The sequence below is a fragment of the Podarcis filfolensis genome (assembly GCF_964270895.1).
Source record: "Podarcis filfolensis genome assembly, chromosome: 13".
Classification (NCBI taxonomy): Eukaryota; Metazoa; Chordata; class Lepidosauria; order Squamata; family Lacertidae; genus Podarcis; species Podarcis filfolensis.
The window spans coordinates 29,722,223-29,750,071 of NC_139615.1; the positions used below are offsets into that span (position 1 = coordinate 29,722,223).

At 45.9% G+C, this 27,849-nt stretch overlaps 3 protein-coding genes across 8 annotated transcripts in view; 2 read left to right on the plus strand and 1 right to left on the minus strand.

Annotated features, from left to right (window-relative positions):
- SMARCD2 (SWI/SNF related BAF chromatin remodeling complex subunit D2) overlaps positions 1-8,245 on the plus strand; it is a gene marked incomplete at its 5' end in the record, with an annotated part of 32,705 nt that extends 24,460 nt beyond the window's left edge. For 2 of the 4 annotated variants that reach the window (XM_083583129.1, XM_083583131.1), the window contains 8 exons: positions 817-912; positions 1,881-1,982; positions 2,614-2,775; positions 2,880-2,977; positions 4,177-4,381; positions 5,697-5,819; positions 6,785-6,886; positions 7,290-8,245. In XM_083583129.1, coding sequence (XP_083439255.1) covers positions 817-912; positions 1,881-1,982; positions 2,614-2,775; positions 2,880-2,977; positions 4,177-4,381; positions 5,697-5,819; positions 6,785-6,886; positions 7,290-7,343 — 942 coding nt within the window. In that variant the 3' untranslated portion in view covers positions 7,344-8,245. The remainder of the gene's footprint in view (positions 1-816; positions 913-1,880; positions 1,983-2,613; positions 2,776-2,879; positions 2,978-4,176; positions 4,382-5,696; positions 5,820-6,784; positions 6,887-7,289) is intronic. The other 2 variants (XM_083583130.1, XM_083583132.1) reach the window with 1 other exon arrangement.
- A 1,351-nt stretch (positions 8,246-9,596) lies between these two features.
- On the minus strand, positions 9,597-17,672 carry PSMC5 (proteasome 26S subunit, ATPase 5). 2 transcript variants are annotated; one of them, XM_083583329.1, is made up of 12 exons: positions 17,525-17,672; positions 16,250-16,321; positions 15,313-15,382; positions 14,645-14,742; positions 13,853-13,909; positions 13,428-13,658; positions 12,694-12,820; positions 11,533-11,723; positions 11,045-11,143; positions 10,780-10,890; positions 10,244-10,330; positions 9,597-9,752 (listed from the first exon to the last, which is right to left on the minus strand). In XM_083583329.1, exons 1-12 carry the CDS (start codon positions 17,570-17,572, stop codon positions 9,699-9,701), a joined length of 1,245 nt encoding a protein of 414 aa, XP_083439455.1. In that variant the 5' UTR covers positions 17,573-17,672; the 3' UTR covers positions 9,597-9,698. The 2 variants fall into 2 exon arrangements, with proteins under 2 accessions (XP_083439455.1, XP_083439456.1); XM_083583330.1 differs by lacking the exon at positions 17,525-17,672 and adding an exon at positions 17,189-17,412.
- Positions 17,673-17,729: 57 nt separating this feature from the next.
- The window catches only part of FTSJ3 (FtsJ RNA 2'-O-methyltransferase 3), a 40,014-nt gene continuing 29,894 nt past the window's right edge, over positions 17,730-27,849 (plus strand). The window contains exons 1-6 of one of the 2 annotated variants that reach the window (XM_083582737.1): positions 17,730-18,378; positions 21,119-21,224; positions 23,712-23,758; positions 25,442-25,521; positions 26,146-26,245; positions 27,308-27,502. In XM_083582737.1, the coding sequence (XP_083438863.1) occupies positions 18,312-18,378; positions 21,119-21,224; positions 23,712-23,758; positions 25,442-25,521; positions 26,146-26,245; positions 27,308-27,502 (595 nt within the window). In that variant the 5' untranslated portion in view covers positions 17,730-18,311. The remainder of the gene's footprint in view (positions 18,379-21,118; positions 21,225-23,711; positions 23,759-25,441; positions 25,522-26,145; positions 26,246-27,307; positions 27,503-27,849) is intronic. The other variant, XM_083582738.1, reaches the window with a different exon arrangement.

The following is a 27,849-nucleotide window of genomic DNA, read 5'->3' on the forward strand; positions in this document are numbered from 1 at the left end:
AATTATCTCAGCTAGCCAGCTCTGCACCCTCAGCTCTTGTCCATACAGGAGAAGACTCGTCTTGTGTGTCTTCCCTTCACCTTGTCCTGCTTGTGCAAACCAAAGACCTATCTAGTTCAACATCCTGTTTCCCACTGTGGCCAACCAGATGCCTATAGGAAGCAAACAAGCAGACATGAGGGCAATAGAGCTCTCCTGTTTGATCATATTTGAGTTCCTTAAGAATTCTTGGGTAGATACTATATGGACCTGATAATTTGCTAATTTTTAATTGTCAATAAGACCTGGAACTTCATCTCTTGACACAGTTATTTGTTTTAGCTCTTTCCGACTCCTTTCTGGAAAAAGACAGTTTGATGTTTCCCTTTCAACTTGGCTGCATGTTAGTGCCATAAATCCCCACCTCCCAGAGTTTGGATTGACAAATCTAATTGAAAGGATCCAAATGATCTCATTGCTGAAGAACATAGCAGAAGTGCATTATTTCAGACTCCACAACAATAAGGACTGTTCCTCATTTAACTGGCAACCTTCATGGAATGTAGACTTTGTAAAATTCCCAGTTCTTCCAGAGCTTCTTTCTCCCCAGTCTTATAGAAAGGCCCTCATTTTCTTCAGAAAAGCACAATAACAGTGATGATGTCAGTAGTGGCTGTATCGCTCCTAACATTGCGCAAGCTAAATGATGTCCCTCATTGGCAGAGTTGGCCCCGCTTGTTTGTCCTTCACTTTTAGAGATGTATTTTTGGCAGCGGTGCTGTCTGTGTGCTTCTGGGAAAGGCGGGGCTCAGTTTCTCCTGTGTCTTTCTATCTCAGCCAAGTAAACAGAAGAGGAAGTTCTCATCCTTTTTCAAGAGCTTGGTCATTGAGCTAGACAAAGAGCTGTATGGCCCAGACAACCACCTGGTGGAGGTAGGTGACTTGGTGCATGTTTTGTGCTGGGAAATGGGAGGCAGCTCAGAGGAGCAGAAATACACAACTGGGGCTGAGAACAGCACTGTTGACCGAGACGGATGATTGGCCTCATTTGCAGATGATTGGTCAGGTCCTGGAATCATAATTGCTGGAGAGAACAGTTTCCAAAGAGGGGTCAGATGGTGTTCCTGGATTTGGTTTAAGATGAGCTATGTACTGGCATCATGTGGTTGTATCCAGCTAAGTTCTGTTCCCCCCACCAATAACCAGTGTTCATTTCTGTAGAACTTTCCATTGCATACAGAATGCTTCCAATGCTGTCTCAGTTATCTTCACCGCAAACCTGTTTGGTAAACTAGGTTCTGTGCTACCTTGGGAGCTTAATGACTGCATCTCCTATGTCCAAACCAACAGTTTACTCACTCACTGTGTGGAACCATGTGCTAGTATTCTTAGAGAAGCCTTTGCGTATGGTGATCTCCACCACTTCACACAACATAGACACATGGCACACTTACTTTAGTTAAAGGTTCCCGAGTGTGTGTGTCTATAAGATTGACATCATGTATACAAATAAAAAAAGAACTTTCCTTTAGCACAGATGCTATTGAAGTGTCTTCAGTTCCTTTTTACACCATTGCTAGAACTGCGATATTTGGCCGTCTCAGTGACTTCATTTAAAGTGCTTTTGGATTAATTGAACAGCATTGGAGAGGCTTGCATGGTTCCTTCAGATACAGGGGATGGAGTAAGAGTAGTGGATAAGGCTGGGCTGTTTCCCATATGTGTTCTGTTGATATTTGAGATGATAATAGTATAAAAACTTCTGTAACCCCACCTGATTAGAAGAGCAAGGGTAAAACATGAAAATCAACCATTAAAATATCAGCTACTGTGTGGTAAAATGAACCAGTTTGTTCCCCATGTTTGTCTTGCACTATCTCATATGGCTTTTTCCCTTTCAGTGGCACCGGATGGCCACAACCCAAGAGACAGATGGCTTCCAAGTCAAGCGCCCAGGCGATGTCAATGTGAAATGCACCCTTCTGCTCATGCTGGATCATCAGGTAACAGGGAACAAGCGCCAGTAGGTGGTGAGAGCAGGCGAGTTGTAGTGCCCTGGAATTATCAGGTTCCCAAGCACATTACGTTCATGGCACAGCAGTACTAGATCAGAAGCTTCTTTCTCCATATTTTATTATCACAAATCGTGTGGCTTTACTTCCTCCAGCTATATGTACAGCTGTTCTCCTTCTTGAGGATACCATAGTATTGTGCTGAATTTGGATTCCTATTAATCTCAGGGCTTGTGATTTAAAAAGTAAGTTTCCAGCCCAAGTAGGACTATGAAGATACAACTGAGAATGAGAAGGCACTGGATTCAGAGGCTGGTGCACTTGCAGACTTTCTGTTGACTGTAATTCATTTGGAGTATGAAAACAGACTTCCTTTTCATGAATGTTTCTGCTTATGGATTAGAACTGGCAGGTGGGGTGGGTGGTTCGGAGGCCTGGCCAGAGTCCACCTGGGATAACCACTTGGCTACAGATCGTCTCTCTCTCTTGATGGTTATTCAGATGGGTCCCATTAATCATTCCTGATTTGGAGATGCAAGCAGGTTGCAACACTCAGTTTGGTCTGAGGTTACAGAGGACCCTACTTCAAGTGCATATTAACCAGGCAATATTACCCTTGCAGCCTCCCCAGTACAAGCTGGATCCCCGTTTGGCTCGCCTTCTGGGCGTTCACACTCAGACTCGGGCCAGCATCATGCAGGCTCTGTGGCTCTACATCAAACACAACAAGCTCCAGGACAGTCATGAGCGAGAGTACATCAACTGCAACCGATACTTTCGCCAGGTCAGTAGATACATGGCTTGCCTCCCTGCCCCATCTCTCCTTCCCTCCCACCCCGCCTTTTGCCTCAGGGCTTATTCATGGCATGCTCTCTTGATCCATTCTAGATCTTTGGCTGCATCCGCATGCGATTCTCTGAGATCCCCATGAAGCTGGCGGGGCTCCTGCAACATCCAGATCCCATTGTTATCAACCATGTGATCAGGTAGGGCTGGCGTGGCAGGAGCTGAAACTGAGCAAGCTCTTAATTCAGGGGTTGGAACCTGGGACTACCAATGTTGGTGGCCTGTAACTCCCATCATTCCTGATCGGTGGCCTTGGTGGCTGGGGCTGATGGGAGATGGAGTCCAGCAACATCTGGAGGGTTTCAGGTCTGAAGAGGCTCCCCATCTGTGCTCTGATTGGTTGTTATCTCTCTCTGGAATGCAGCTTCCATCAGAGAGAGAAAGGGGAGATACAGTGGTGCCCCGCAAGACGAATGCCTCGCAAAACGAAAAACGCGCAAGACGAAAGGGTTTTTTGGTTTATGCGTCGCTTCGCAAGACGATTTTCCCTATGGGCTTGCTTCGCAAGACGAAACGTCTTGCGAGTTCTTGCGAGTTTGTTTCCTTTTTCTTAAAGCCGCTAAGCCGCTAATAGCCGTGCTTCGCAAGACGAAAAAACCGCAAGACGAAGAGACTCGCGGAATGGATTAATTTCGTCTTGCAAGGCACCACTGTAGTATAATCTCAATCATAGTAATATGTGGGGGGATCCCATCTCTTCCATGGACAATCATATTTGGCCTTGGGACAAGCCATGTGTTTCCTGAGTTCCCGTCTGTGAAATGGGAATAATGTTGGCTTGTTTCATAGAACTGTTTAAGAAGATAAACAATATTTATAAAAATTAGTATCAGGGTAGGGTGGAGTTTTTTCTCCAGGGCATCTGAAGGAGATGCTGTTGGTGTATCTAGGAAGTGATGGAAGCTTTCTGCCACTGGAGCAGCATATATAAATGTGATTTTTGTGTGTGTCAGAACTAGTTTCAAGCCTAAAAAAGATTAGTTCTTCTGTAGTATCCTTTTGAAAAGACTGTGAGGTCCATTTATTTTACTTTCTGAGGTTGATGTGTTTTCCTGCTTATGAAATTTGCTATGATGTGGTTTCATTGTCTGCTTTAATTTCTATATTATAATTCTTCCTTGAGTCCAGGAAAGGCAGCATATGCATACTTCAAATAAATAAAAATATTTTGGGAACATGCTATATTAGTTTCCTTGGATTCATATGTATTTGTGCATCCTAATTTGGGTGTACCCCTGCCATTCAGATTACTCTGTTTCTCCTCTGTTGAAGCCCTATGGGGCAGTTGGGTATGAGAGAATCAATTCCTAACCCTAATATTTGTGGGGTGCTGGTGAAGGAACAGCTCTTGGGGAGATGTAGATTCTCAGCCCTCATCCCAGCCTCCTGTCCCTACCCACCCCTCCAGTGTGGACCCTAATGACCAGAAGAAGACTGCCTGTTACGACATTGATGTGGAAGTGGATGACCCCTTGAAGGCCCAAATGAGCAACTTCTTGGCCTCCACTACCAACCAGCAGGAAATTGCCTCCCTGGATGTCAAGGTAGGTCCCTGGTGACCATTGGGGCAGGAAGCAGAATCAAGCATACCACCTTACAAACTATGGGGGTGCCGTAATGCTCTCCTTGCCCTGCAGGGGCACTCAGCTTACCCCCAAAATATAAGCAGGGGATGCCTCTACCTGTTTTCAAGATAGTGCGACATTTACCTATCCAACCTGGCTTTGGCAATCTAATATTTTGTATTAATTTCAAATTCTGTACTTGCAATAAACAGTGCAAGTAAAGCAAGGTTGTGCAAGTTGTCCCATTTTTGTTGAGTAGGCTGCACGTCTTGTTTTCCTACATATTGAAGTAGTTTTGTATAATCCGAAATTCTGAATTCTTTTTTGGGGGGTATTAGAAAAGCATTGACTCTGTTACACAGCAAGTAGGTAGGATTTGGTCTTAAGAGCAGGGGGAATGGGGAGGAGCAAGTTGGCAAGCTGTGAAAAGACTGGCATCTGGAGAGTTGGAAGTCTAGGCAGATGGCTGGCTCTCTTCTTGCTGTCTGTAAACAGGTGGGCTAGGAATCTGCATGGCAACCAACAGAACCCATGACAGATTGGATTCAGAGTGTTCAGAACATGGAGTTGATTTTGGGAGTGGGATTTAAACAAGGTTTTTAGCTCTGACAAACAGAGACTAGTGATGGCAGCAGAACATCTCACCTCCAAGACCATTCAGTCCTTAACTCTATACATTTTTTCCATATCTTGCTCTCTTCATCCCACATTTTTTCTGCTTTCTCCCATCTGCAAAATTATGCAAACCCATTGCATAATCATTGCTGACTAAGCATGCTAACCTAATTTGCAAAAGTATTGCACTGCAAAAAAAAAAAAAAATAGCAGGGATCCTCGTTCTAGAACTCTGGTTGTATAGCTTGCTCTAGCCTAAGGGGTTAGTACAAATTACAGTGAATGCACATAAACCTGGGGGTGGGGAGAGACTGTGCCTGAAGGGCTGGCGATTATGGAGGAAGAAAGGAGGGCAAGGCTTGAGAGGAAGTTAAACGATATAGAAAACTAGGCACTTAATCTTTCCAATACTTTGTGTCTGTATCTGATACTCCTTTCTCTTTAGGTCTTCCTTCCCTACCCCAAATTGTCAGGCAACATGAAGCCATTGCTTTATGGTGGGAAGTGCTTCCGTTACTCTTACCTCCAAATGTCATACTTCTGTCTCTACTGCTTTCTTCCCTGTCGCCCTGTGCTGGCCTAAACCTGCAGGACCTGAATCAGTAGTCAGGACTTATTCAGTCTGAGGAGCACTTCTTTTCCTTCATCAGAACCGCCTATATCCTTTATTTACATTTAGATCCATGAAACCATTGAGTCGATCAACCAGCTGAAGACACAGCGAGATTTTATGCTGAGTTTCAGCAACAATCCCCAGGACTTCATCCAGGAGTGGATCAGATCTCAGCAGAGGGACTTGAAGGTAAATTTAGGGACTGGGCTCTGAAGAAACCAGGTAGGGGTGTGCAAAAGGACTATCAGCACAATTCTATGCATGTCTGCCCAGAAGGAAATCCCAGTGAGTTCAGTGGAGCTTACCCCCAGGGATGTGTGTGTATAGGATTGTAGCATAAGGATATGCATGGTGATGCTGGGGCTCCTCTTGCATGACACAGCTTCAGTGCTACAGCTTCTAATGCTCCCTGACCACTCGCTGCACCCGAAGTCATTCAATTATTTGCATCTTGCTTTTCCACAAGATTGTTCCCAAGGCATCTCATGACATAACAAATGAAGAGCACTAAATAGAATTCAGATATGAACAGTTGCAAATAATCAGTGTTAGTATGTAAGAACACTAACCCATGGAACAGGGAAAAAATGGCCAAATGCAACAGCAAAAGTAAACACAAGAGCAAATACAGCCTAGCACAGAAATAAAAATAGCACAAATGCAAGGCCAAAGATCTCTCTGTTCCACAAAAGCAACACTGGGTTCCCATTAACTTATATACATTGATTTGCAGCCACAGTTCCGGCTTGTGACCCTTGTAGGACAAAGACAGTGGGAATGCCCAGGCCTTTGATGTTAGTTTCTCTCCATGCTCAGCCCAATTCCCTATATGTAAGCCATGTCTAACATGTTCCCTGTCTTTTGTCCACCTAGTCTACCCCTTCCTCCTTTGCCAGTTAAAATAATTCAGGAACGTTTTGATTCTTGGAGACTGGCAGAAATGTGCAAAGTAAATCATTGATGTATTCCAGCTGGAAATGAGAGATACCAGTGCCATGTTTGTGAGCATCTCATTGGCCTCTGTTGCGCACATTGCTGGGTTATAGTGACACTCAACAAGGCAGTTTTAGTAATCTTGCTGCAGTCGCTGTTTTGAAACTCTCAACATTGGCAGCACAGGAAATAGCTTCCCCTTTCCCCCCATTTTGCTCTAGATCATCACCGACGTGGTTGGGAACCCTGAAGAGGAGAGGCGTGCGGAGTTCTACCAACAACCGTGGATGCAGGAGGCTGTTGGGAGACACATCTTTGCCAAGGTTTGGAGAGGCTATTTCTGCAAAGTATTTATATGGCATTCCCTATTATTTAAAGTCATGCAGCATCTTCCCAACCTGGACTTGGCCATGGAGGGAGGATGTTATTTTCAGTCGAGCACATCCCCACACCCCAATAATTGCCTTTCTGGCTTTCTTTTTGCCCCTTCCCTGGATTCCTTTTGTACTGCTGCTTAACAGCTGATCCCAGCAAGTGATCTACAGCCTACACTTGCTCCATTCTTCTCCCATTTACTTTCCTCAGTGATTGTACACCCGAGAATCAGACTCTTGCCCTTGGAGAGCAAGGAAGGCCTCACTGTGCTTCTGCCATGGGAGGCAAAACGTATGCCTAGATGTGCGTATTTGCTCCTGCTCATCACTGTGACCGTCTTGTATCTTCCAGGTTCAGCAGCGCAGACAAGAACTGGAACAAGTGCTTGGCGTTCGCCTTACCTAGCGCTGCCACCTTCAGCACCCCTTCTGCACCTTGTGGTACTTTGGAATGGACCGGCAGCCAGGCAATGCTTGTCCAAAATCCTCTGCCTCTATCAGGGCTGGGGGAGTTCTGCCCCCCATTGTCTCATTTGGGGATTGAGGGGAAGAAGCTTATTCAGTATCCACCTGGGGATTATACAAGGCTTAAAACCACCTTTAGAGAGAAAAGTGAGCTCCTCTCCTTCCTCAGACCCCCCCACCCTTTACCCTTCCTATGCGCTTTGCCTCTGGGACACTGGGAATTTTTGAGTTGCCTTCTACCTCTTAGCTGAGTCTCAGCAGCCTCCCTTGCAATGTCGGGTGGCTGCTACTGCTGCTCAATTTTTAACCAAAGCTTCATCCATTCCAAACTGTCAGCCTTGCTTGCTGGCATTTAGTCTTTGCACTATCTCTTTTTTTGGGAGCAGGTTTGGTTTTTTTTGTAACGGGAAGTTTGTTCTTAATATGTATTGGTGCCCTTGCTCCCTCTGAAACAGCATGGTTCTGAAGAGGGGTTTGTTTGTTTTGCTGTTCAGTTAATGACAATCAGTTGATATTTCTTCTGTGGTTCTCCAGCACGAAGTTTAAAAAGTGAATAGTGGAGACCTGTTCCTCTCTGGTCAGGCCACATGTACTCCTTTGAGGCCACCAGCCAAGGAGAGATTTGCTTGAGCCTTCTTGCCGCCCCCCACCCCAAGTGCCTTCAGTCCCCAAGCTCCTGGCCCCTCGGCACTTAAATCTAGAATATATCCTCCTTGCTTTCTGGTCCTTCTCTTGAGATGTAGTTGGCCAAGTAGGAGCTGATGGGAAGTTCACTCACTATGAACAAGAATGTTACCAGTTTCTATGTTGAATGTTTTCTAATAAAAGTACTCTTAAGCAGCAGCTTGAATTAAGCTTGCCTGATTTCTCTTCTGCCCTACAAAAGGAGGCTGCTCTCGAGGAGCAGGTGTACCTTTCAGCTGTAGCAGGATGAGGGAACTGTGGTTCACCAGGCGTTGTTGGGCTACAGCGCCCATCATCTCTGGCCATGATGGTTAGGGCTGATGCGAATTAGGACGCCAGTGATATCCAATGGGCCACAGCTGCCACATCCTTGCTCTGCTTATGCAAGGTTCACTGCCATGCTATAAGTGAGACACAAGTAACTTATAAGCTCTTACACTCAAGGTCTAGTTGAACAAGTATTACATGGAATACCAAATTCATTGCGAGAATCTCTACAAAGCAGACAAGTTCTGGCTACCACAGTGTGACGATTTTTTCCGTAATGTGAACATTTCAGACAACTAGTTCTTTGGAGTAGGTCTCCAGCTAATTGCTGCACCCTTGCCACATTTCTGCGCTCTGGCTTTTGGAGGTGGAAGAATGGGGAGTAGGCCTGATGTCTCACAACAAGCTACTTCTTTAAATCTGCCCACTTTGAAGCACTTGGAAACCTAGTATGCATTACTTTTTTCCAAGATTTCTTTTACGCAGCTTCATTTTAGCACTCAAAATTATACGTAACGTAATCTAGCTACTGAACGCCATTTCTTTTTAGCTGTACAGCAGCCTTGTAGTGGTAGCCTGTGGTGCTCCAGATGTTGGACTCCTCCTTTTGAGGCATGCTGGCTGGAGCCAATGAGAACTGCCACTCAACATCTGGAAGGGCACAGGTTCCTCACCCTTGCACACATTTGTCTAAAATGACACCAAATTATAGAAATGTGTGATCTGAGTAACAATCTGAGGCCAGCTAATTTAATCAGTTCACTTTAAAATTTCTCCTGATCGCAGTTTCTAGTTGAGTGCTCCAAAGACAGGCTTCCTTGAACAATAACACTGTTTTATACAGATCATGATAAATCATAATCTCTCAGCGGTTCTCTTTTCATACCAACCCTATAAGGGCTCTAGGACAGAGAATTGATATTTGATGGGTCGAAAGACTCACAAGCCCACTCATCATGATTTGAGGAAAAGATACACTGGGAAATACCAACACTTAGGGTGTTTAACATAGCATTCAATTAAGAATGGCATTAAAGAGGCTTTTCAAATATAGCTATTTGACCTTGGGCCTTAACAGTGCTTCAACATTTTACCTTCCCACAGTCAGTGGAGTGAAATCTATTGTACCAAAAGACAGGTCTCTGCTTCTGGGAGCTAATTTTCTGTAGACCTGGAGGAATAGATAAGTCTTTAAGCACAAATTTCTGTGCTTTCTTCTCCTTCCTCTATTTACAAGCACAACTGTTAATATTAAGTTTTATTAAGAGGGGGGAAGGACATTGGGGTGTAAAGATTACAGTGGAGAATGAGGTCGGAATTCACTTGCTTGGGTAAGGGCAGCAACTTATTTCCACAGCTTCTTGATAGACATATTCTTCTCACTGTCTTTTTGCATAACCTGCCAAAGAGAAAACATTAGAAATAAAGTCAGAAAGGCAAAAAGGCCAGTAGCAGAGATCAAACTTGCAAGCAGTTAAATAGCTACCCGAATTCTACACAATTTAGTAACCTTTTTGTATACTACCTGTTGGACAAGATGAAGTCTCAGCTCCAATCCCACCCTGAATATATGCATTAAACTCTCACTATTCCTTCCATATCCCTCCCACAACAAAAATGGATGTGGGCTTTTTTTTTTGTAATGGCTATCCTGCCCTGGAACAAACCACATAGGCTTTCTCTGTAAAAGTACAGCATTAGTAAGGCCCCCACTATTACCCACTCCTTCATTTAATCTCTGCAGCACCTTAGGAGAAAGGCAGTTACCTGCAAGCAAGCTCTGACACAAACACTGATGACAAGAGAAACAAAGTGCAAATCCCCTACATCTTGGGCTCCTCTTTCCACCCCAAAGAATAGCCCTTCCCTCATACCCACAACCCACAATACCTTTGCTACAGCCATCTCGAAGTCTTCTTGAGTTACATGTACCCGCCTCTCCCTCAACGCGTACATTCCAGCTTCTGTGCACACCCCCTGCAAAAGAGATATGTAAGGGACCCACCTGAGCTGCCCCACACAAATGCCAAGAGAATATACAGTTCAGGTAGGCTTGCTTCTGCCCCACCCAAGGATAACAAAATGATAGCCGTCAAAGTGGATGTGTGTGAGATTAGTACATATGACTAGGTACTGCACCTCTCCACTGAGGGGAAATGGTTGGTCAGGACAACCCAAGAGTATCAAACTAGTTTGAATGTGTGTGTGCACAACCACCACAAGAGATTCTGAAATCCTTGATTTTTAAAATCTTTGTCTGAAGTCCCTTCTACTCACTGATGCAAACATACAAGCCTCAGAAAGTGTTACCAGGAATTTCTAGCAGGCCTTGATAATCAAATGATCCTTAATGCTGCATGTGGTAGTTAGAGAAGGGGTGCCAAACTTGGGGAGCAGAATTCTTAGACGCAAACTTGCTACTTTACCTTGACCTCAGCCCCTGAAGCCCCTGGCATCAGCTCCGCAATTTTCCGCAAATTAATTCCCCGTGTCAGGTTCATCTTGCGAGAGTGGATCTTCAAGATGTCAAGTCGAGCCTGTGGAGTGACAGGAAGGAGAGAGGAAGCAGCAGTTAAATGACAATGCAGTTTAGCAAACAGGGACTTTGGCTGCCAGGGTAAGAGAAGCTATCGAGGGAAAGCCTACTACAGGGAGAAATGCAATGGCTGTCTCCCACAAAGTCTCCGTTACCTCTTCATTTGGTGGAGGGAATTCAATTTTTCTGTCGATACGCCCAGGGCGAAGCAGGGCTGAATCCAAGATGTCTATGCGGTTGGTCGCCATGATGACCTAAACAGGACAAAAACAGCATTTCACTAGAAGCCTATATGTAGTGTTTTGGCTAATAAATACCAGCAGGTGCTACATCTATCCCCGCTTCCCATCAACAGACCACAGTAAACGTTCTTCCCCAAGCCACCTATTACTTCTCTTCTCCTGCAGCCAGAATCCTCTCTGCCTCTTCCTCCACTTCTGCCCCTCTATAGTTATGTACATACTGTTGGTAGCAAGGTTTCATAGCCTTAAGTGCAATCTAGGTTCAAATTATGTATTTCTTTAAAAAAAATATGTCAAAAAGAGCAACATTCTTCAGACTCCATCAATTATACGAACTACGTTCCTGTGCATAATCCACAGAATGATGGGAAGGTGTGGATTCTGTTCCTTTCACAACATACCTTGATGTTCTTGGTGGCCTCAAAACCATCAAGCTGGTTGAGCAGTTCTAACATGGTGCGCTGAACCTCGCTGTCCCCACCAGAGCCACCCTCCAGACGGGAGGAGCCAATGGAATCAATCTCATCCATGAAGATAATGGAGGGAGCATGCTCCCGGGCCATGACAAAGAGCTCACGCACCATCCGTGCACCTGCCACCAGGAAACAAGCCAAGATCTTTTAGCAATTACTGTAGATGAGCCCCAAGAGCTAGATGAGCTCGTCCCCCAAACATACAGCCCTATCTAAATATGCTCCCTTACCCCTTTATCAAACACAAACCATCCCGCCAGCCCCATCTCAGAGACTAGTTGCATTTTTAAGAGACGGGTGCAATAGTGCTCAATCAACAGGCATACCCTGAAAAGCTATGACAAAGAGGCAACTTGATCACAGAACTGGAATCTTGTGACCAATTCCGTGCTTGGAGGACCGTAGAACTCCCATTTTCAGGCTCTGCAAAATTGTAAACAGTCTTTTTCAAGTCATCTGCCAAACTGTACAGGCAGATACCTTTTTCTAGTGGGAAAAAGAATACATGGATCCCCAAGTATGGTCTAAGGTACATGAGCTGCCACCTTACTGAAGCTAAGGAGGGCTGGGTCTCGTCAGTGCCTGGATGGTTGGGTCTCCTGAGAATAACGTGCACACTGCCTAACAAGGTTTGAATGGAATGCCATGGAGAGATGGACTGGAAAGTCCTAAGAGAAGTGACTTGTAATGGTTAATGTTTTATATATGTACAGTGGAACCTCGGTTTTCGTAATGTAATCCGTTCTGGAAGACCGTTCAACTTCCAGAACGTTCAAAACCTGAAAGCGGAAGCCTCAATACAGTAGGGAAACTCAAAATGGAAGCCGCGTGGCACATTCAGCTTCCAAAAATCGTTCGGAAACTGAAACAGTTACTTCTGGGTTTTCAGCATTTGAAAGCCAAAACATTCAACTTCTGAGATGCTCGAAAACAGAGGTTCTAGTCCATAAAAAACTTATGGAAAATGTATCATTTTAAAACTTTTTTTAAAAAGCACACTGCCTTAAATCCCAGGCTAGAATAAGGGAAGGATAAAAATGTGATAAATAATAAAAACTTTCTCTCTCCCATCCACCCCGCCTCACTCACCTTCCCCAATGAACTTCTGCACAAGCTCAGAGCCAGAGACACGGATGAACGTGCAATCAGTGTGATGAGCCACTGCTCGGGCCAACAAAGTTTTCCCAGTGCCAGGAGGTCCATACAGCAGCACACCCTGCAATAAGTGTAACATGAGATTAGTATGGGGAGGGAACTAAACCCATTTAGTGGAGAGGAAGAGAAAAGAACTCATGGCAGCACAGCACGTCTGACAACCTCTCTTGCAGACTGTCTAGTACCTTGATGGTGTCAGTTGGGGCGATGAAACAAAAGGTGTAGAAAATTTGCATCCTTTTGCGGGCTTTTAATACAGAGGCCTGCTTTCTACCCACCCTCCATTTGTCATAGGCATGGAGTCCCAGGAATCTGCCTTATACCAAGACAGACCCTTGGTTTGCCTAGCCCTGAACAGTAGTTGCTTTCCATTCTGAGACAGGCTATTTCCTTTGAACTGGAGATGCCAGGGGCTGAACCTTGGCCTTCTGAATCAAGGCACGTGCTATAGCCCCTCATACCTTTCAGATGCACCCCTCCCTAAAGAAGGCCCAGGAAATGGGGGCGACAGCAAACTGGACTGCTTCTCTTCATGTGGGATGAGTATTTCAATACTTATTTGTAGTTAATGTCAAGTGTGAGTAATTGTCTATCCATTTATCTAAAGTCTGGTCTAGTGAGAAAGCGAGGCATGATATGGTGGGGACACCACATCTCTTTTCACTTGCCTTGGGTTGAGCAATGCCCAAAGCTTCAAAAAGCTCTGGATGCTTGACGGGCAGCTCAATCACTTCCTTGATCTCTTTGATCTGCTTGTCAAGGCCGCCAATCATCTCATAAGTGGAGTCCGGCACTTTCTCCACCATCATCAATGAGACCAGGGGGTCCACCTTGTTTGGCAAGATCTTGTGGAGTGTGTAGCTGTCATTCCGTAAGGCAACACGGCAGTTCGGGGTTACCTGTGTGGTATAGAGGTACATGAGATGCATGTTCCACCCTGGGTTTCCCCAGGGGCATTTACAAGATAGAGCAAACCCAGACACAGGAAAGAAAACAGCACACATGCAAATCCAACAGAGACATAAACACCACTATTCCCATTCTGGTATTCCCATGTCTGTGGAATACCAGACATGGCCCAGCAAATACTCACATCGTTGATGTCTATGTTTTTATCCACGTCAACAACAAACTTGCCTTCAGGATGAACCTGGAATAGAGGGCCAGTTATTACCGTAAGAATCAAACACTTGCAGCATCAATGGCAAAACAAGTCCAGCCAAAGAAATCAACAGTCAACATGGCTCATAGGAAAAATATACCCACTTCCACCCGTATGGCAAAGCACTTCTAGCTTACAGTGCAAAACAACTTGAAGATATTATTGAGGAAGATTACTATTGTAAAAACAGATAAAAAAAGAGTTTTGGAAGCCACACAGGATTCATTAAGCACCTAGATATCCAATCATTTTTGCTACTTCTGTCCAGAAACAGCAAAGTAACAGGAGAATTGAGTTGTGAACCCAGGTTAAAATTCTCTTCTCTACCATGAAGTAATTAGGGGCCTCAGACATGCCACTGTCTTCCAATTCCAACCTTACAGAGCTGTCCTTTTATGCTGCTCTTCCTCCAAGGAGCTCAGAGCAGCATACCTGCACCTCTTCTCAACCCCCATTTTCTGCTCACAAATTTGTGGGGCGGAGGCTCGGGTGAGAGATGGCAACTAGCCCAAGATCACCCAATGAACTTCACAGCCAGGTTGGTATTTGAACCCATGTTCTTCCCAGTCCTAGTTTTAACACTGTGCTTTGAATATTGAAAGTGCTGTTTAAATGCCAACAGTTATTATTCCCAACTCACAATCATAGCCTGTTTAAAGGACAACCCTTGTCTACACACAGAGATGTATATATCTGATACACACATGCAGGGGGTGACCATACCTTGACAAGCACTTTCTTTTTGTCCATAGCCCTCACCACTTCCCCCACGTAGGAACCTTGTTCCTGCAGAAGTTGCAACTCCTCGCGAAGCAGGCGCACTAGGGTGGTCAGAGAAAACACAACAGCATTAGCACCAGTGGAGAGGAAGTCGCCCAATTCAGCATCATCTTGGACAACTCAGGGACTGCCCCTCCCTAGAGAGACAACATTTCCAGAAGCAAGGGAGGAAACATTTCTTGGGGGGGGGGGTCATGAAATAAGAAAATAAGTAGCATATCTATTTCAGAACAGTTCAAAAGCTTAATTTGCCACCTTAAGGAAACAAAATGCTTTATGTACAACTGAGGACTAAAAACTCTGCTGCTTTCTATTTTGATTACATTTAAAAGTATTTACATCTCAAGTTATAAATATACCCAGTGTCTGATATTTTACTTATGAGATTACATAAAGTGACCACAGATTCTTAACATAAAAGCATTACACTTTATAAAAATATAATCAGTCAAGCAAAGTTGCTTCAAATTAAGGTAGCAAACATATACTGGTTTTTGCCAGTGGGGAAAATGTGGGTGCAGGGTAGAAACAGAATTTAAAAACAAAAGCCATCAAACCTCTCCCAAAACACAAAAGCAACACTGCAGAGAGCTGAACAATCCCCAGCTTACCCTTGGCATTGAGTTCATTCCGCTGTGCCTGCAGCCGTCTGAGATTCTGGCTCTTATCGTTGACTATCAACTTGAAGAAGAAATGGAGAAAGATGACACTTTACGCCAAAATAGCATAGTACCCCATCAACTAAGGGTGTTTGCTCCCCCTACACCAGCCACCAGATAATTATTCTCACCAAGATACAAGTTGGGGCACTCTGGCTACTAGCTGGCAAACAAGGGATAATTGCATTATCTTTTCCTAAGGAGTGGAAAAGCAGCTAGCTCCAAACAGGATGTAAACACCAGACGCATGTGGTGGTTAGAGTGTTGGATTAACGTCAAGGAGACTCAGGTTCAACCCCTCACTTTGCTGTGTAGCTCTCCAAGTAAGCTTTGGTCAGTTACTGTCTCAGCCCGCCTATCTCACAGGGTAGGAGTGGGGGGCGGGGAGAAGAACCACCATGTAAACTGCCTTAAGCTCACTGGAGGAAAGGTGTGAGAAAAAGGTAGGAAATACACAACTCTCCCCCCACCCACAGTACTGTCGAAGAGATCTCTTTTCCTTCCAAACACCTTCCTTTATGTGTCATGTCTTGTCTTTTACAGTGAAGAAACAGACATACTCTGTGTGTTGAAATGTATTTGAACACACACGCCATAGCCCGGCAAACTTTTTGTCAAAACCACATTATAGAATGCATGCCTATCTTCATCCATTAATTATAAACCTGAGAGGAGGGCCTATATCTTGCCCTTAACATAGGCACTATAGAAATAAAAAAGTGAGCCAATAAAGAGACTGGAGATCATCTAAAGATCCACTAGCCATAGTATGCCCCACATGTTAAAACAACTTGTGTGTATGAAAGTTGTGTTGTCTGCGTTTGAGAAAGGATTTAGAAAGTGAGAACTTATATTGATCCTCCCACTCCAGGAAACAAGAATATCTCACCTGTAGCTCTTCAATCTTGGAGAGGTAATACTGGCGCAGCCCAGTCCCACCTTTGCCTTCATCCAACTCCATCTGCCCGAAAGATTTGGGAAAGCAAATAGAAGAAGACAAACAGATAAGCTCAAGGACAAGAGGCACAGCTCACCACCCGCCCCCCAAGTTAAATTGCAGCCCACTACCCAAACCATGAATTGTCACCTCCACCTTACAATTTGCTGTTTCACTCCTCTCCCCAGCCCATAAGCTAGCACACCTACTATTTAGAAACAGGCACCCTTTAACTGTTTAAAATAGGCAGTAACACCCTCTCCAACACCTAGAAGTGACAGCAAGCGAGAATGGGCCTTTTCTGCAATGGCTCCCCATTTGTGGAATGCCCACCCAGACAGTCCTGCCTGGTGCCATTGTTACATATCTTTAGGTGTCAGGCAAAAAAACATACCTCTAGTCTACACCAAAGACCTTTAGGGCTGAACACTCTATGGCCTTTAAAAAATGTGTGTTGGGGAGGGGGAGCTATGGGTCGCAGTCCTTTTGATGTTTTATTGTGCTATACATTTTGTGTCTTCATCTTTCATGAAACCACCCTGCGATCTTCACGCAAAGAGGGGGGTGGTGGTTGTTTAGTTGTGTCCGAAACTTCATGACGCCATGGACCAGAGCATGCCAGGCACTCGTGTCTTCCACTGCCTCTCGCAGTTTGTACGTTTAATAAATATCACAATCACCACTAGTACCGGTAACCTTTCACATGACATTACAAATGATTGTCAACCCTCCACATTACGTGGACCCTCCCATATTATCATTTTAAGGCAGGCAAAGGAGGACACACCTTCCCCGCTTTCTAACTGTGAACCGCCCTGAGACCCCCGGGTATAGGGCGGTACAAAAATTCAATTAATAATAATAACGCAGCTGAGTAGCAACTACACCCACCCAGATTGCCTTCATACCACCAAGCGCCTCTGTCGGGTCAGGGGCCCTTTAACGTCAGGCCACCTCCTTCCCCTGTTGCCCCGCCAACATCTCCGTCACTTTCGCAGTTAATCTGCATCCACACACAAACGAACTTCCTTCTCATTCCCCGTTTATACCCCCCACCACCACCATTTTTAACGAAAGCCTCTCCGCCATCCCTTCCCCCTTTGTCCAGGCAAGTGGCAAACGGACCTCTCTTATCTCTCGCCCACTTTTACAAACAAGACACCCCCGTGAGAACAGTGAGAGAGAGCGGAGGCCGGAGTGACTCAGCACTCGCGGGAAGCCGCTTACCTGCTCCGGCCCTTCAACCGCCATTTTCCCCCTCGCCGGTATCCACATTCACTAAAAGGCGCATGCGCTCACTCAACGGCGGAAGCTGCGGGAAGGGAAGGCCTCCTTCCTCCTTCCGGTTGCTTGCCCTCAATCAACATGGCCGACGCTCGAGCGCCCTTCTTGGGAAAAGGAAGCCGTTTCCTTCCCCCCTCCCTTTCCGCTCCAAAGAGATCCGGTCCACAGTAGGTTTAATTGATCTACTTCCGGTTCTAGATTGCCGGGTTCTATATGTGGCGGAGCAAGAATTGCCCCCCCTCCATATGACGAGTTCTACGAATTTACGATCGAGAACCGGAAGCGATGTTTGTTGATACTTCTTGTATTCATATCTCTTAGTTTTCTTGTGGCGTTTAGGCGCTGCACATGCGTACGTACCCCCTTCCGCCTCAAGTCATTTTTGACATACTTTTGCTGCCATGTTGGTAGGGTCCTTAGTACCTTAGATGGAAAAAACGGGAAACCGAATGACAGTTTGACAGACAGTAGTTGTCTTTCGGATTCCCTATGGTCCCCTAGGAGGTAAAACGGGAGCTTGTCCGTTTGCATTTGGCGGGCGAGCGGGGGTGGGGGGGCCGAGGGGCTCTGCCACACTCAAGATGGCTGTGATGATGCCGGCGAACGTAATGATACAAACCGGAAGAGGAAGTGCTACGGGCTACAGGAAGGATCAGATCAAGTTCCGAGCACATGTGCGTGTAGTGGCTGCTTCTCTGCGTCGGAGGGACCCCCAGCTGCTGATTTCAAGATGGGCAAGAAGCCCAAAGTAGGGAAGACCCGAAGGGACAAGTTCTATCACTTGGCCAAGGAGACTGGTGAGAAAATTGGGGTGTAGTTCTGATTTATTTGTTTATTCCCTTAATAAACGACCCCAGTGTATGTCTTGCCCTCATTCCCAGATACGCGGGGATAGTTGCTCGACAGAGAGGAAAAGTCACTCTGTGTGGGTTCAGAGACACTCTTTCCCCTCTCTTTGCCCTGTGAGGTAGTTACTATGGCTTAAGTCTTGGGCTGGGATTGATTTGTGGATTAACGGGGGCCCCGGAGGGGTGGTTGAAGTTGAAACTGTTCCACTCCGGGATAGCTGAGTCGATAGAACATGAGACTTATAATAATAATAAATAAATAAATCTCAGGGTCGTGGGTTCAAGCCCCACGTTAGGTGAAAGATTCTCGCATTGCAGGGTGTTGGACTAGATGACCCTCTTGGTCCCTTCCAACTTTGCAATTCTATGATTCCCTGAGGAGGCAGGGAGACCTAGCTGTAAGGTTTCTGCTGAGGGTTGGGTAAACAGTAACCGACTTAAACTTGTGGGATGTAGAATTAGGTTAAAGTTTATATTGAGCATCGTCAACCTTTCCAAACCCAGGTTCCACTTTGGGGACCGATTTCTTAATATTTTACCATATATTAGCAAGGTGGCAGTGTATCTGTTGCAACACACGTCGGATCAGATTCTGACCCACCTGTTGAAGAACCATTGCTTTACATGACTCTTAAGAGGAACTTTATAATGCTTAGGTATAACTTGCATGGGGGGGGTTGTGTAATCTTCTTGCAGGGGGCAAAATATTATTAATAACAACAACAACAACAACAATAGCAGCAACAACAGTTGACATTTGATAAGTGCTTTCAGATGTTCAAAGTGTTTTAGTTACCATCTTTACAACAGTCCTGTGAGATAAATAAGTGTTATTCCCCATAATGTAAATGGAAGGGACTAAGAGGAAGTGGCTTACCTAAGACCACCTTAATGAGTTTATGACAGAGGCAAGATTTGAACTGGGGGATTCCCGATTCATAGCTTAGTCTCTTTAACCACTACACTATGCTGCTCTTATGATTCAAGAGCAGTGAGTATCCATTGGGTGAGTATCCATTAGGCTTGCTTTAGATACAGGTTGTCCTTCAAGGGAAGGACCATAATTCAGTGGCAAAACATAGGCTTTCCATGCAAAGGTCTACACTGGCTAACACAAGCACTCCCCAGGGTTCCATCCTTGGCATCTTCAGGTAGGGGTAGGAAAGATGCTTGTGTGAACGATGGACACGACGGCACTTTTTCCTCTCACGCCGTTGGGCCCACTCTCACTTAGATAAATTGCCCCCACCTCACTGAACCACCCTTTACTTGAAATTTTCTTTTCCTTTCCTCTTAAAATTCTAGCCCAGAGTATCCTGCGGGGGAACTTTGTGAGGGGATATTTAGTAAGTAGGAGTCTCAGACAGGTTTTGTTTAAATAAACAATAAAGATTTATTTAAGGCAAGATAGTATATAACACAAATGGATTAAACTTGGGTTACTTCAGGCGTACACTTTAATTCGTCCTCAGTTTTGTGTTCTAGGTTTGGTTCTGGTGATACTTTTCTTTCAGTTATCCACCCCCTTTAACAATCCTGCTACTGAGGTACCTTAAGCAATAGACTCAAGGGCTCTCCACACCCCCTCCCTTCACTGGGTTTGGGAGTTTCTTCTTTTCCTAAGAAGAATCTCTCCCCTCCAGAATAGATTTGAGTTCCAAGTAGGCTGTTCCTTTCCAGCTCCTACTTCTCCTGGTTCAACCTCTGCCTCCCAGTAAAATTCTGGTCTATACAATACACTCAGAAGGGAAGTTGTCTTTTTCCAGAACCAACTCTTTCTCAGATTCACTCTTTCTACCTCAACCTGTCTCCCTACCTATCTCCCGACCTCTCCAACCCACTCACCCAACCTCACTCTACCTCCCACTGTATCTCAAATCCTTTCCTTTTAAAAACTCCCCCCTGGAACCACAGCCAATCGGAGGCTGCCATTCATTAACAATTTGCTGGCAGGGAAAGAACACCCCCCCACACACACACTTTCTTTTGTTTTTGATCTAACCGGTCCAGCAAAACTAACTTTTCCATCACACCCCGGATAGCTGTTTTTTGTCAGTCAGTGTTAATGTAATCAGCCTTTTGAGTCCTAAGACTTTCCTTTTGCACAAACACGCATCTGGGGAGCCACTCTTTCAATCTTAACTATTATATTTGTACTGTGGTAGAGCAGCTGGTGTGGCCTACCTTGTTAAGTTACAATCTAGCAGCAGGTCCCAGCCAGCTGGTTGAGGTTGGGCTAATGATGTACGAAGGCCGGTGCAGGCTGTATAAAGCGGCTTCCTATGTTATCTAGGTTGGGTTAGCTAAATGATATCTGGGCCACATTCTTTTCTGGCTTAAAATTTGAGGCACACTTCACTCTTGCACTAAAGGGTATGTGTATTGGATTGATAGTGAGATAGATAGATAAATCGTTCTTGATAAGCCCCTGGAACATTGAGCAGCCATTCTCCTTGCATCTGTCCATTAAATACTACTTCCTAGTTTCCCACCCTCATCTTGGCCAAATAAGACAGTGCTCAAGAATAGGACTTTGCCTTACAGGGTTGTTCTGGGGATTAATTGGGGAGGGGAAGAGCCATGTATGCTACCTCAAGTTCCCCGGAAGAAAAGCAGGGATATAAATGCATTGAATGAATGAATGAGGTCTAACTGGGCATGGCATGGTGCTCATGCATCCCTTTTCCAGGATTCCGTTCCCGTTCGTCTTTCAAGCTCATTCAGTTGAACCGCAAATTCCAGTTCCTTCCAAAGTCTCGGGCGCTGCTGGATCTGTGCGCTGCTCCTGGAGGATGGTGAGTGACTGGCAAGCAGGGCAGTGGGTGTGTGGAGGATGTTTTGTTCAAGATTAGAGAAGTCTTGCTACTGACATGTTACTGGTACAGGTCACATATATGAGGCTGTGTGGTTCTGACAGCTGGGGAAGAGCTTCCGATAAACAAGAGTGAAATATGTTCAGTATAGGCCAGTGATAATGTTGAAATTTCAAGATACTCATTTGCTTTGGTCCTGTGACTTGTCCATGAAAGGATCCCCACTGTGGAGATATTTGGGGAAGTCAAGGTGAAGCGGACTGCCTCTGAGGCTTCAAAACCACCCCAAGTGGACTTGTAAGGTTTGCAGCTGCCCTTGAGCTGTCCATTAATGAAAAAAAGCACCACCCGGAGAGGAAGTGGGGCTAATTCTGTGAGCGACAACACTGGCTTCCAATCAAGAAATGCCTTCACCAAGGCTCCATTTTTTACTTTGAATCGCTGTGCTTTTGGGCGGGGCAGTGAAAGGACACCATCAGAAGCAGAAAACATTTTTAAAGAGGAAAAAATATTTGGTCACCAGCAGCAATAATATTTATATATTGCTTAATATGCAAAACCCCTAAGCTGTTTACAGAACATGCAGTAAAATAATCTTAAAAAGAAAAATGTACGTACAACATTTAAAACAAAAAATGCAGTGACATACATTAGTAAAAACAGAGAAGTCATCAATAAAACATTCAGTTAAATTCAATAAATAGCAAAACAGAACAATGCGATCAATGGCAGTCTTTTAGTCATAACTTCCTAATCTCTGCACTCACCCTGCTGAAATTCCGTTGTGGCGACCATAACCCAGGTTTAAGGTGGCACTTGGCAATTAGCTTATATACCTGAGTTTCTAAAACTGGTCTAGGCATTTCTTGGTCTCCAAACCTGTCAGGGAACTGACATCGGAGCGAGAGGCGGAGGCAAGCCCTCCCAAGCGATGCTGGAGAAGGGCCCAGCAGGGAGAGAGGCAACTCATCGGCTGAGGAAGGAAATCAACATAACACCAGGGATAAAGGGGGGCAGATGGGGGAATCGGCAAGGGGGCTCCAGGACTCCTCGCCGGAGACCAGCGGGGAGAGCACGGGTCCTCCGCTACCCACACCCACCCTGCGCAGAAGACTTCCGCGCAGGGAAAGTAGGCGTAGACTTGGCGTCGAAGAACTTCTTTGCTGGAAGAAGTTCAAGAAACGCCCACTGACGGATTCTGCTAGCGACTGAAACAGCCACGAAGTGAAGGGCTGTCCAGACAGAAAAGGTTTAACCAGGCAACCTAGCCAGGAGTGGCGGCAACTTACGCACGAGCAACCCCTATAACCATTACAACACCCATCCACCCACCCATTATAATCAGTAGGGAAGACATCCAAAGGCTTTTTTTTTTGAAACCACAATTTTATTAATCTAGATTTTCAAGATAGCCTACAAAATAGAACCATAAAACAGATCAGAAACATCAGAAACAAAAACAATTATCGTAGCAACAGTAAAAATAAAAAAGCAGTAGTTATAAGATCATTTAACTGATCTTATATCCAAAGGCTTTTGAAAATGAGGCAAGGGTGCTTTGGACAAATATTTGCTGTTGTTTTTTTAAGGGCACAAAATATCTTGCATCGGTAGCCTGCCCAACATTTGCTTGCTTTGGTCCAGCCCATCGTACAGAGGAAGGGGCAAGCAGTTGGCTTGATTTCAAGTTGTGCTCTAGATAAAGGGTTCCTGGGAAAATGGACTCTCTTGCCCGGCTCTGCAGTTCTGAGAAAAGAAGAGAAGAGAAGGGAGAGGGCTCCTCCCTGTTGCACTAAGTCTCTTGAGGCTTTCATCAGGGGCTGCATGCCTGCAGTGGGGCAGAGCCAGAGCCAAAAATGGTTGGAGCTACCCTTCTTTTATTTCCTTTTCTGCCACCACCTCTCTTCCCACCCAGCATGCTGCAGAAGGAGGGATAGATTGCTAGCTGTCAGTTCAGGTTTCTGGGAAGAGCGGAGGGCTTTTGAAGTTAGGCACAGGCCTGTAGGTTGACCACCCCTGTCCTGAAGATTCCCTGACTCTGCCTTCGCAGAGCATGTTTTGTAGGCCCGTGTTTGCACAGATTATCAGTAATCTTCGAAACAGCCCTATAGAACAGACTGGAAAGAATATTTTTGTGTTACAAATGCATATATGCATTTTGTGCTTTGTCTTATTATAAGCCTCCTGGGTCAGAGCAGCCTATCTTTAACCACTGTGCAACACTAACTGGCGTTCATTTGAGATAAGATCTGATTTTAATTCAGAGCCTCCTGGATCACACCTCACTATCTTTAATCAGTACATAATGCTAGTTGACATTCAGAAAGTCTTGGTGCTGGGGTAAGAGCCGGAAAGGTTTAGAGTTGTGGAGGCAACTCAGATTTTATCAAATGAACCAGGTTTGTTCTCACTCTTTGGGTGTCATTGTTGACTCGCTCAAAGGTAGACCTGATTCTGTTCTTCCAACAGGTTGCAGGTGGCTTCGAAGTTTATGCCTGTGTCCAGTCTTATAATTGGTAAGTAGCCTTGATGTGGGAAGAAGAGAGGGAAAATACTTGGAGCAAAGCCCTAATCTAGCCTAGCTTCCCATTTCCCAACCCAGATGTATCTGGGGAGCTCACAAGAAGGGACATGGATCATAGAATTGTAGAGTTGGAAGGGACCCCGAGGGTCATCTAGTCCAACCCCCTGCAATGCAGAAAACTTTGCTGAAGCATCCATGACAGATGGCCATCCAGCCTCTCTGCCACTGCTGCTCTCCCAGGTGTTCAGAGACACACTGGCTAGAGCCAAGGTAGGGAACCCATGATTCACTCGAAATCAATGGACTACAACTCCAGCCAGCGTGACCAATGGTCAGAGATGATGGGAGTTGTAGTTCAGCAGAGCCTGGAGTGCCACAGGTCCCCCACCCCTGCAAGGGAGGGAGAATGTGGGGGTGGTGTACACAAAAGGATCATGGCTTTTCATTTGCATAGTAAAGAGCATTGTGAACTCCCCACATACATTCTCTTTTTGCACATCCTCTGTAAGGTAAGTAATATCCCTGATGAGAGGCTGAGAGCAAGGGGCCTGCCTAAAAGGATCCCCACTTAGATTCCTGCATTGCAGGGGGTTGGACTGGATGACCCTTGGGGCCCCAACTCTACAGTTCTAGGCTTCTGTGTCCATGGAAGAGAGCGCATTTGAAGCAGGTTCATTTCCTGGTTCAGAGCCCTTGTTTCTTAATTGCCAGGTCATGCCAGCTCTCCTGAGCAGGCAAAGGAAGCAATGGGAGGGGGCTGGGTGTGCACTGAGCAAGTTTCCCTACAGCAGGGCTGGGGAGCCAGGCTTTGGGGGACTCCAGATCCCATCATCCCCCAGCTGGCGTGGCCAGGGCCGAGGAGAGTGGTTGCCTTCCTACGACTTGGAGGGAACCAGCTTCTTCATCGCTGCCACAAATCGTAAAAGGGGTTTCCTGATGCTTCACATGTAAAAGCAAAGCACATTGGGAGAGTACGTGCCTCAGGTCCCAAAGTCAACCCTTTGTTTAGAAGGATTTCTAGCAGAAGGAAAGACCACCTGCGGTAGGGCTTGGGAAGCTGCTGCAAGCCAGAGTGGGCAGCACTGGGCTAGGTGCAGTAGCAGCCCCTGCGGTAGGGCAGAGCAGCTCTCCCAACGCAGGTGCCGCTGCTGCTTCCCTGGATGGGGTGGCAGCAGAATTGGGCAACGTGGCTTCTCCTGGGGGTCTACCTAGCGGTGTTTCTCAAACTTGGGTCTCCAGCTGTTTTTGGACTACAACTCCCATCATCCCTAGCTAGCAAGACCAGTGGTCAGGGATGATGGGAACTGTAGTCCGAAAGCAGCTGGAGACCCAAGTTTGGGAAACACTGATCTAGAGGCACTGATTGTTATGCACTTAGGCATCTTCACATGAAGACATGTACACATGTACTTACTGATCTGTACAGCCCAGCTGCCATGTGCTCAGACTGCCCTAGTTGAATGTTGCAGCTCAGTGTAAAGCTCAGCTAGGGTGTACACAGATTGCACACCCTTTGAATGCGACTCATTAACATCCTCTGTATATAAGGCAGTTTTGCCTGTAACGGGTTATGCTGCAGAAGTTGGGCAGTGAGATTCCTGGCACTGTGTTTTTCCTAAAGAAACTTCTTCCCCCATATTTCCCTCCCTGCTTCCTCCTGTTTCTTTGATTTCAGGGGTTGACCTGGTTCCCATAAAGCCCATTCCCAATGTGGTAACGATGCAGGAAGACATCACCACGGAGAAGTGTCGCCAGGTAACTTGCTCTCTTTTTCCGCTACCCGCGCCCTGATTCCCTGCGCAGCTAATTTTAGTCTTCCGTCTCACCTGCCTTTGCCATCCTCATCTCTCATCTTTTTGTTTGGAGAATTTACATACTGGATTTCATGCTCATTTGTTTTTCAGTGAATAAATCCCAGGGCAGGTAGCATTTAAAAATGGAGATAAAAGCATAAAATGCAACAAGGTGTAAAAACACCAGAACAAAATGCCAAGTTAATAAAGCAGATTGAGACTCTTCTGTGTTCTTGTCTGCTCTCTCTACCTCACCCTCTGTTGCTCTCTCATGTACACCAAGAACATAGTAGAAGAAAAGCCCAGCTTTTTCAGGCCCACGGCCCATCTAGTCCAGCATCCTGTTCTCATAGTGGCCAACCAGATGCTCATGGGAACCCTGCAAACAGGATCTGGGTACAATAGCCCTCTTCCCACCTGGCAACTGTGGCTAGGAGCCTTTCTTTCCCAATGACATCCTGCCCTCTGCAATGAGGCAGAGATGTTTTGTCCTTGGTGAATTCTGTCACGTACTTCTTTGCGTTATACTCAGCTAGGTATTGCCCTGAATTCAATCTCTTTTTCTCTCCCCGCCCCCCCCCCTCAGGCCCTACGCAAGGAGCTGAAGACGTGGAAAGTGGATGTTGTGCTGAACGATGGGGCTCCCAACATGGGAGCCAGCTGGGTACATGATGCATTTTCCCAAGGTGTGGGGCTTTCCTTCTAGGGGTGCTGGAAGGGAGCAGGCGGTCTTCTCGCCGGCAGCACGTGGGCTCTGTCTCCTGAAGGAGAAGCGGGTGGCTGAGCTGCATATCCAGAGTCGCGTGCATAGAGCGTCCGGCCTGTCAATCACTGTGGGGTACAGGAGCAGCAATGATTCTTGTGCGCACAGGACCGGCTGTGCGAGTCCCAGCGTGCATGTAGTGTCAATTTGGCAAGAACCCCCTTGGCCACATCGTCCATCTGCTGCAAAGAAAGTGATATACACATGTAGCCATCAAATCGTATAATACATGGTGGAGTTGTGTCCCTGCATTTGACACCAGTGAGAGCTCAGCCTCAGATGGGACTGTAAAGTCACATTCTTGTGCTGCCCTTCCTTCCCCTGATCTTGGCCATTGAGAAAGAGAGGCCTGCATCAGAGCATAAGGGGTGTGCCAGAGCATGGGCCTTTTAATCTTGCAGTAGTTTTAAACCCATGCTCTGGCTGCTTCCAGGTTAGACTACTGCAGTTTTGGAACTCCCCCCACTACACTGGTTGCCCCCTCCCTGTCAGCACTGTCCTTTTTTTGGCTGCCGTCTAAAGGGGCATTTGTCTATTCAGTCATTTGGAAGTGAGGTTATGGGGCTCTGTAGAAAACTGGAGACCGTGTATGACTTTATTCATCGCTGTGTGCTGCCGTGTGGTCGTCGGATGAAGGGTGGCTCAGTCGGTAGAGTACAAGACTCTTAATGCATGAAGTTTAGAAAGCAAGTTAATAATGATTGTATTTGGGGCTGCTTTTAAAGATTTATTATTGGCCAGCTGAATGCTAAGCCCCCGCATGGCGCTTTCAAAGGGTGCTTAAAATAAATTTGTCTTGCAATCTGTACATCAATCCTGTAAGGTACACAAGTATTGTTATCCATATGTTGCTAATGATTGCGGGGGGTGGGTGTTTTTGTGCATAAACGTGCTGGTGGATTCGGCTAAATGCCAAGTCGGCAGCCCTTGCCTCCCATTTCCCTGGCACCGTCTCATTCCCTTTCCCCCTCTGCTCTCCCTTTAGCGAACCTCACGCTGTCGGCGCTGAAGCTGGCCTGCGACTTCTTGGCCAAGGGCGGCTGGTTCATCAGCAAAGTCTTCCGTTCCCGGGACTACCAGCCCCTCCTGTGGATCTTCCAGCAGCTGTTCCGCAAGGTCCAGGCCACCAAGCCCCAGGCCTCGCGTAACGAGTCTGCCGAGATCTTTGTGGTCTGCCAGGGTGAGTCCACAGAGAGGGGGAAGTGGGCACAAGGCGGACCCAGAACAAGATGAGCAGCGGGAGGCTTGGTAGCATCATGGCTTTAGCCTCGTAAACTGCATTGATTGATTGATGGATCATTCCATTTCTGTATTGCTTAATACGTTAAAAACATCTAAGCGGTATATACAGAAAACCGAAGTGACAACAGACAACTTTTTAAATACTGCAAAAATGCGCAGTTGCATATAATCGTGTTAGGTTAATACAAAGTTACTAATACCTAGAAATCAATATATAGTGGTATTCGGGAGGTCGAACGCAATCCATTCCGGAAGTCTGTTCGACCTCCAAAACATTCAGAAACC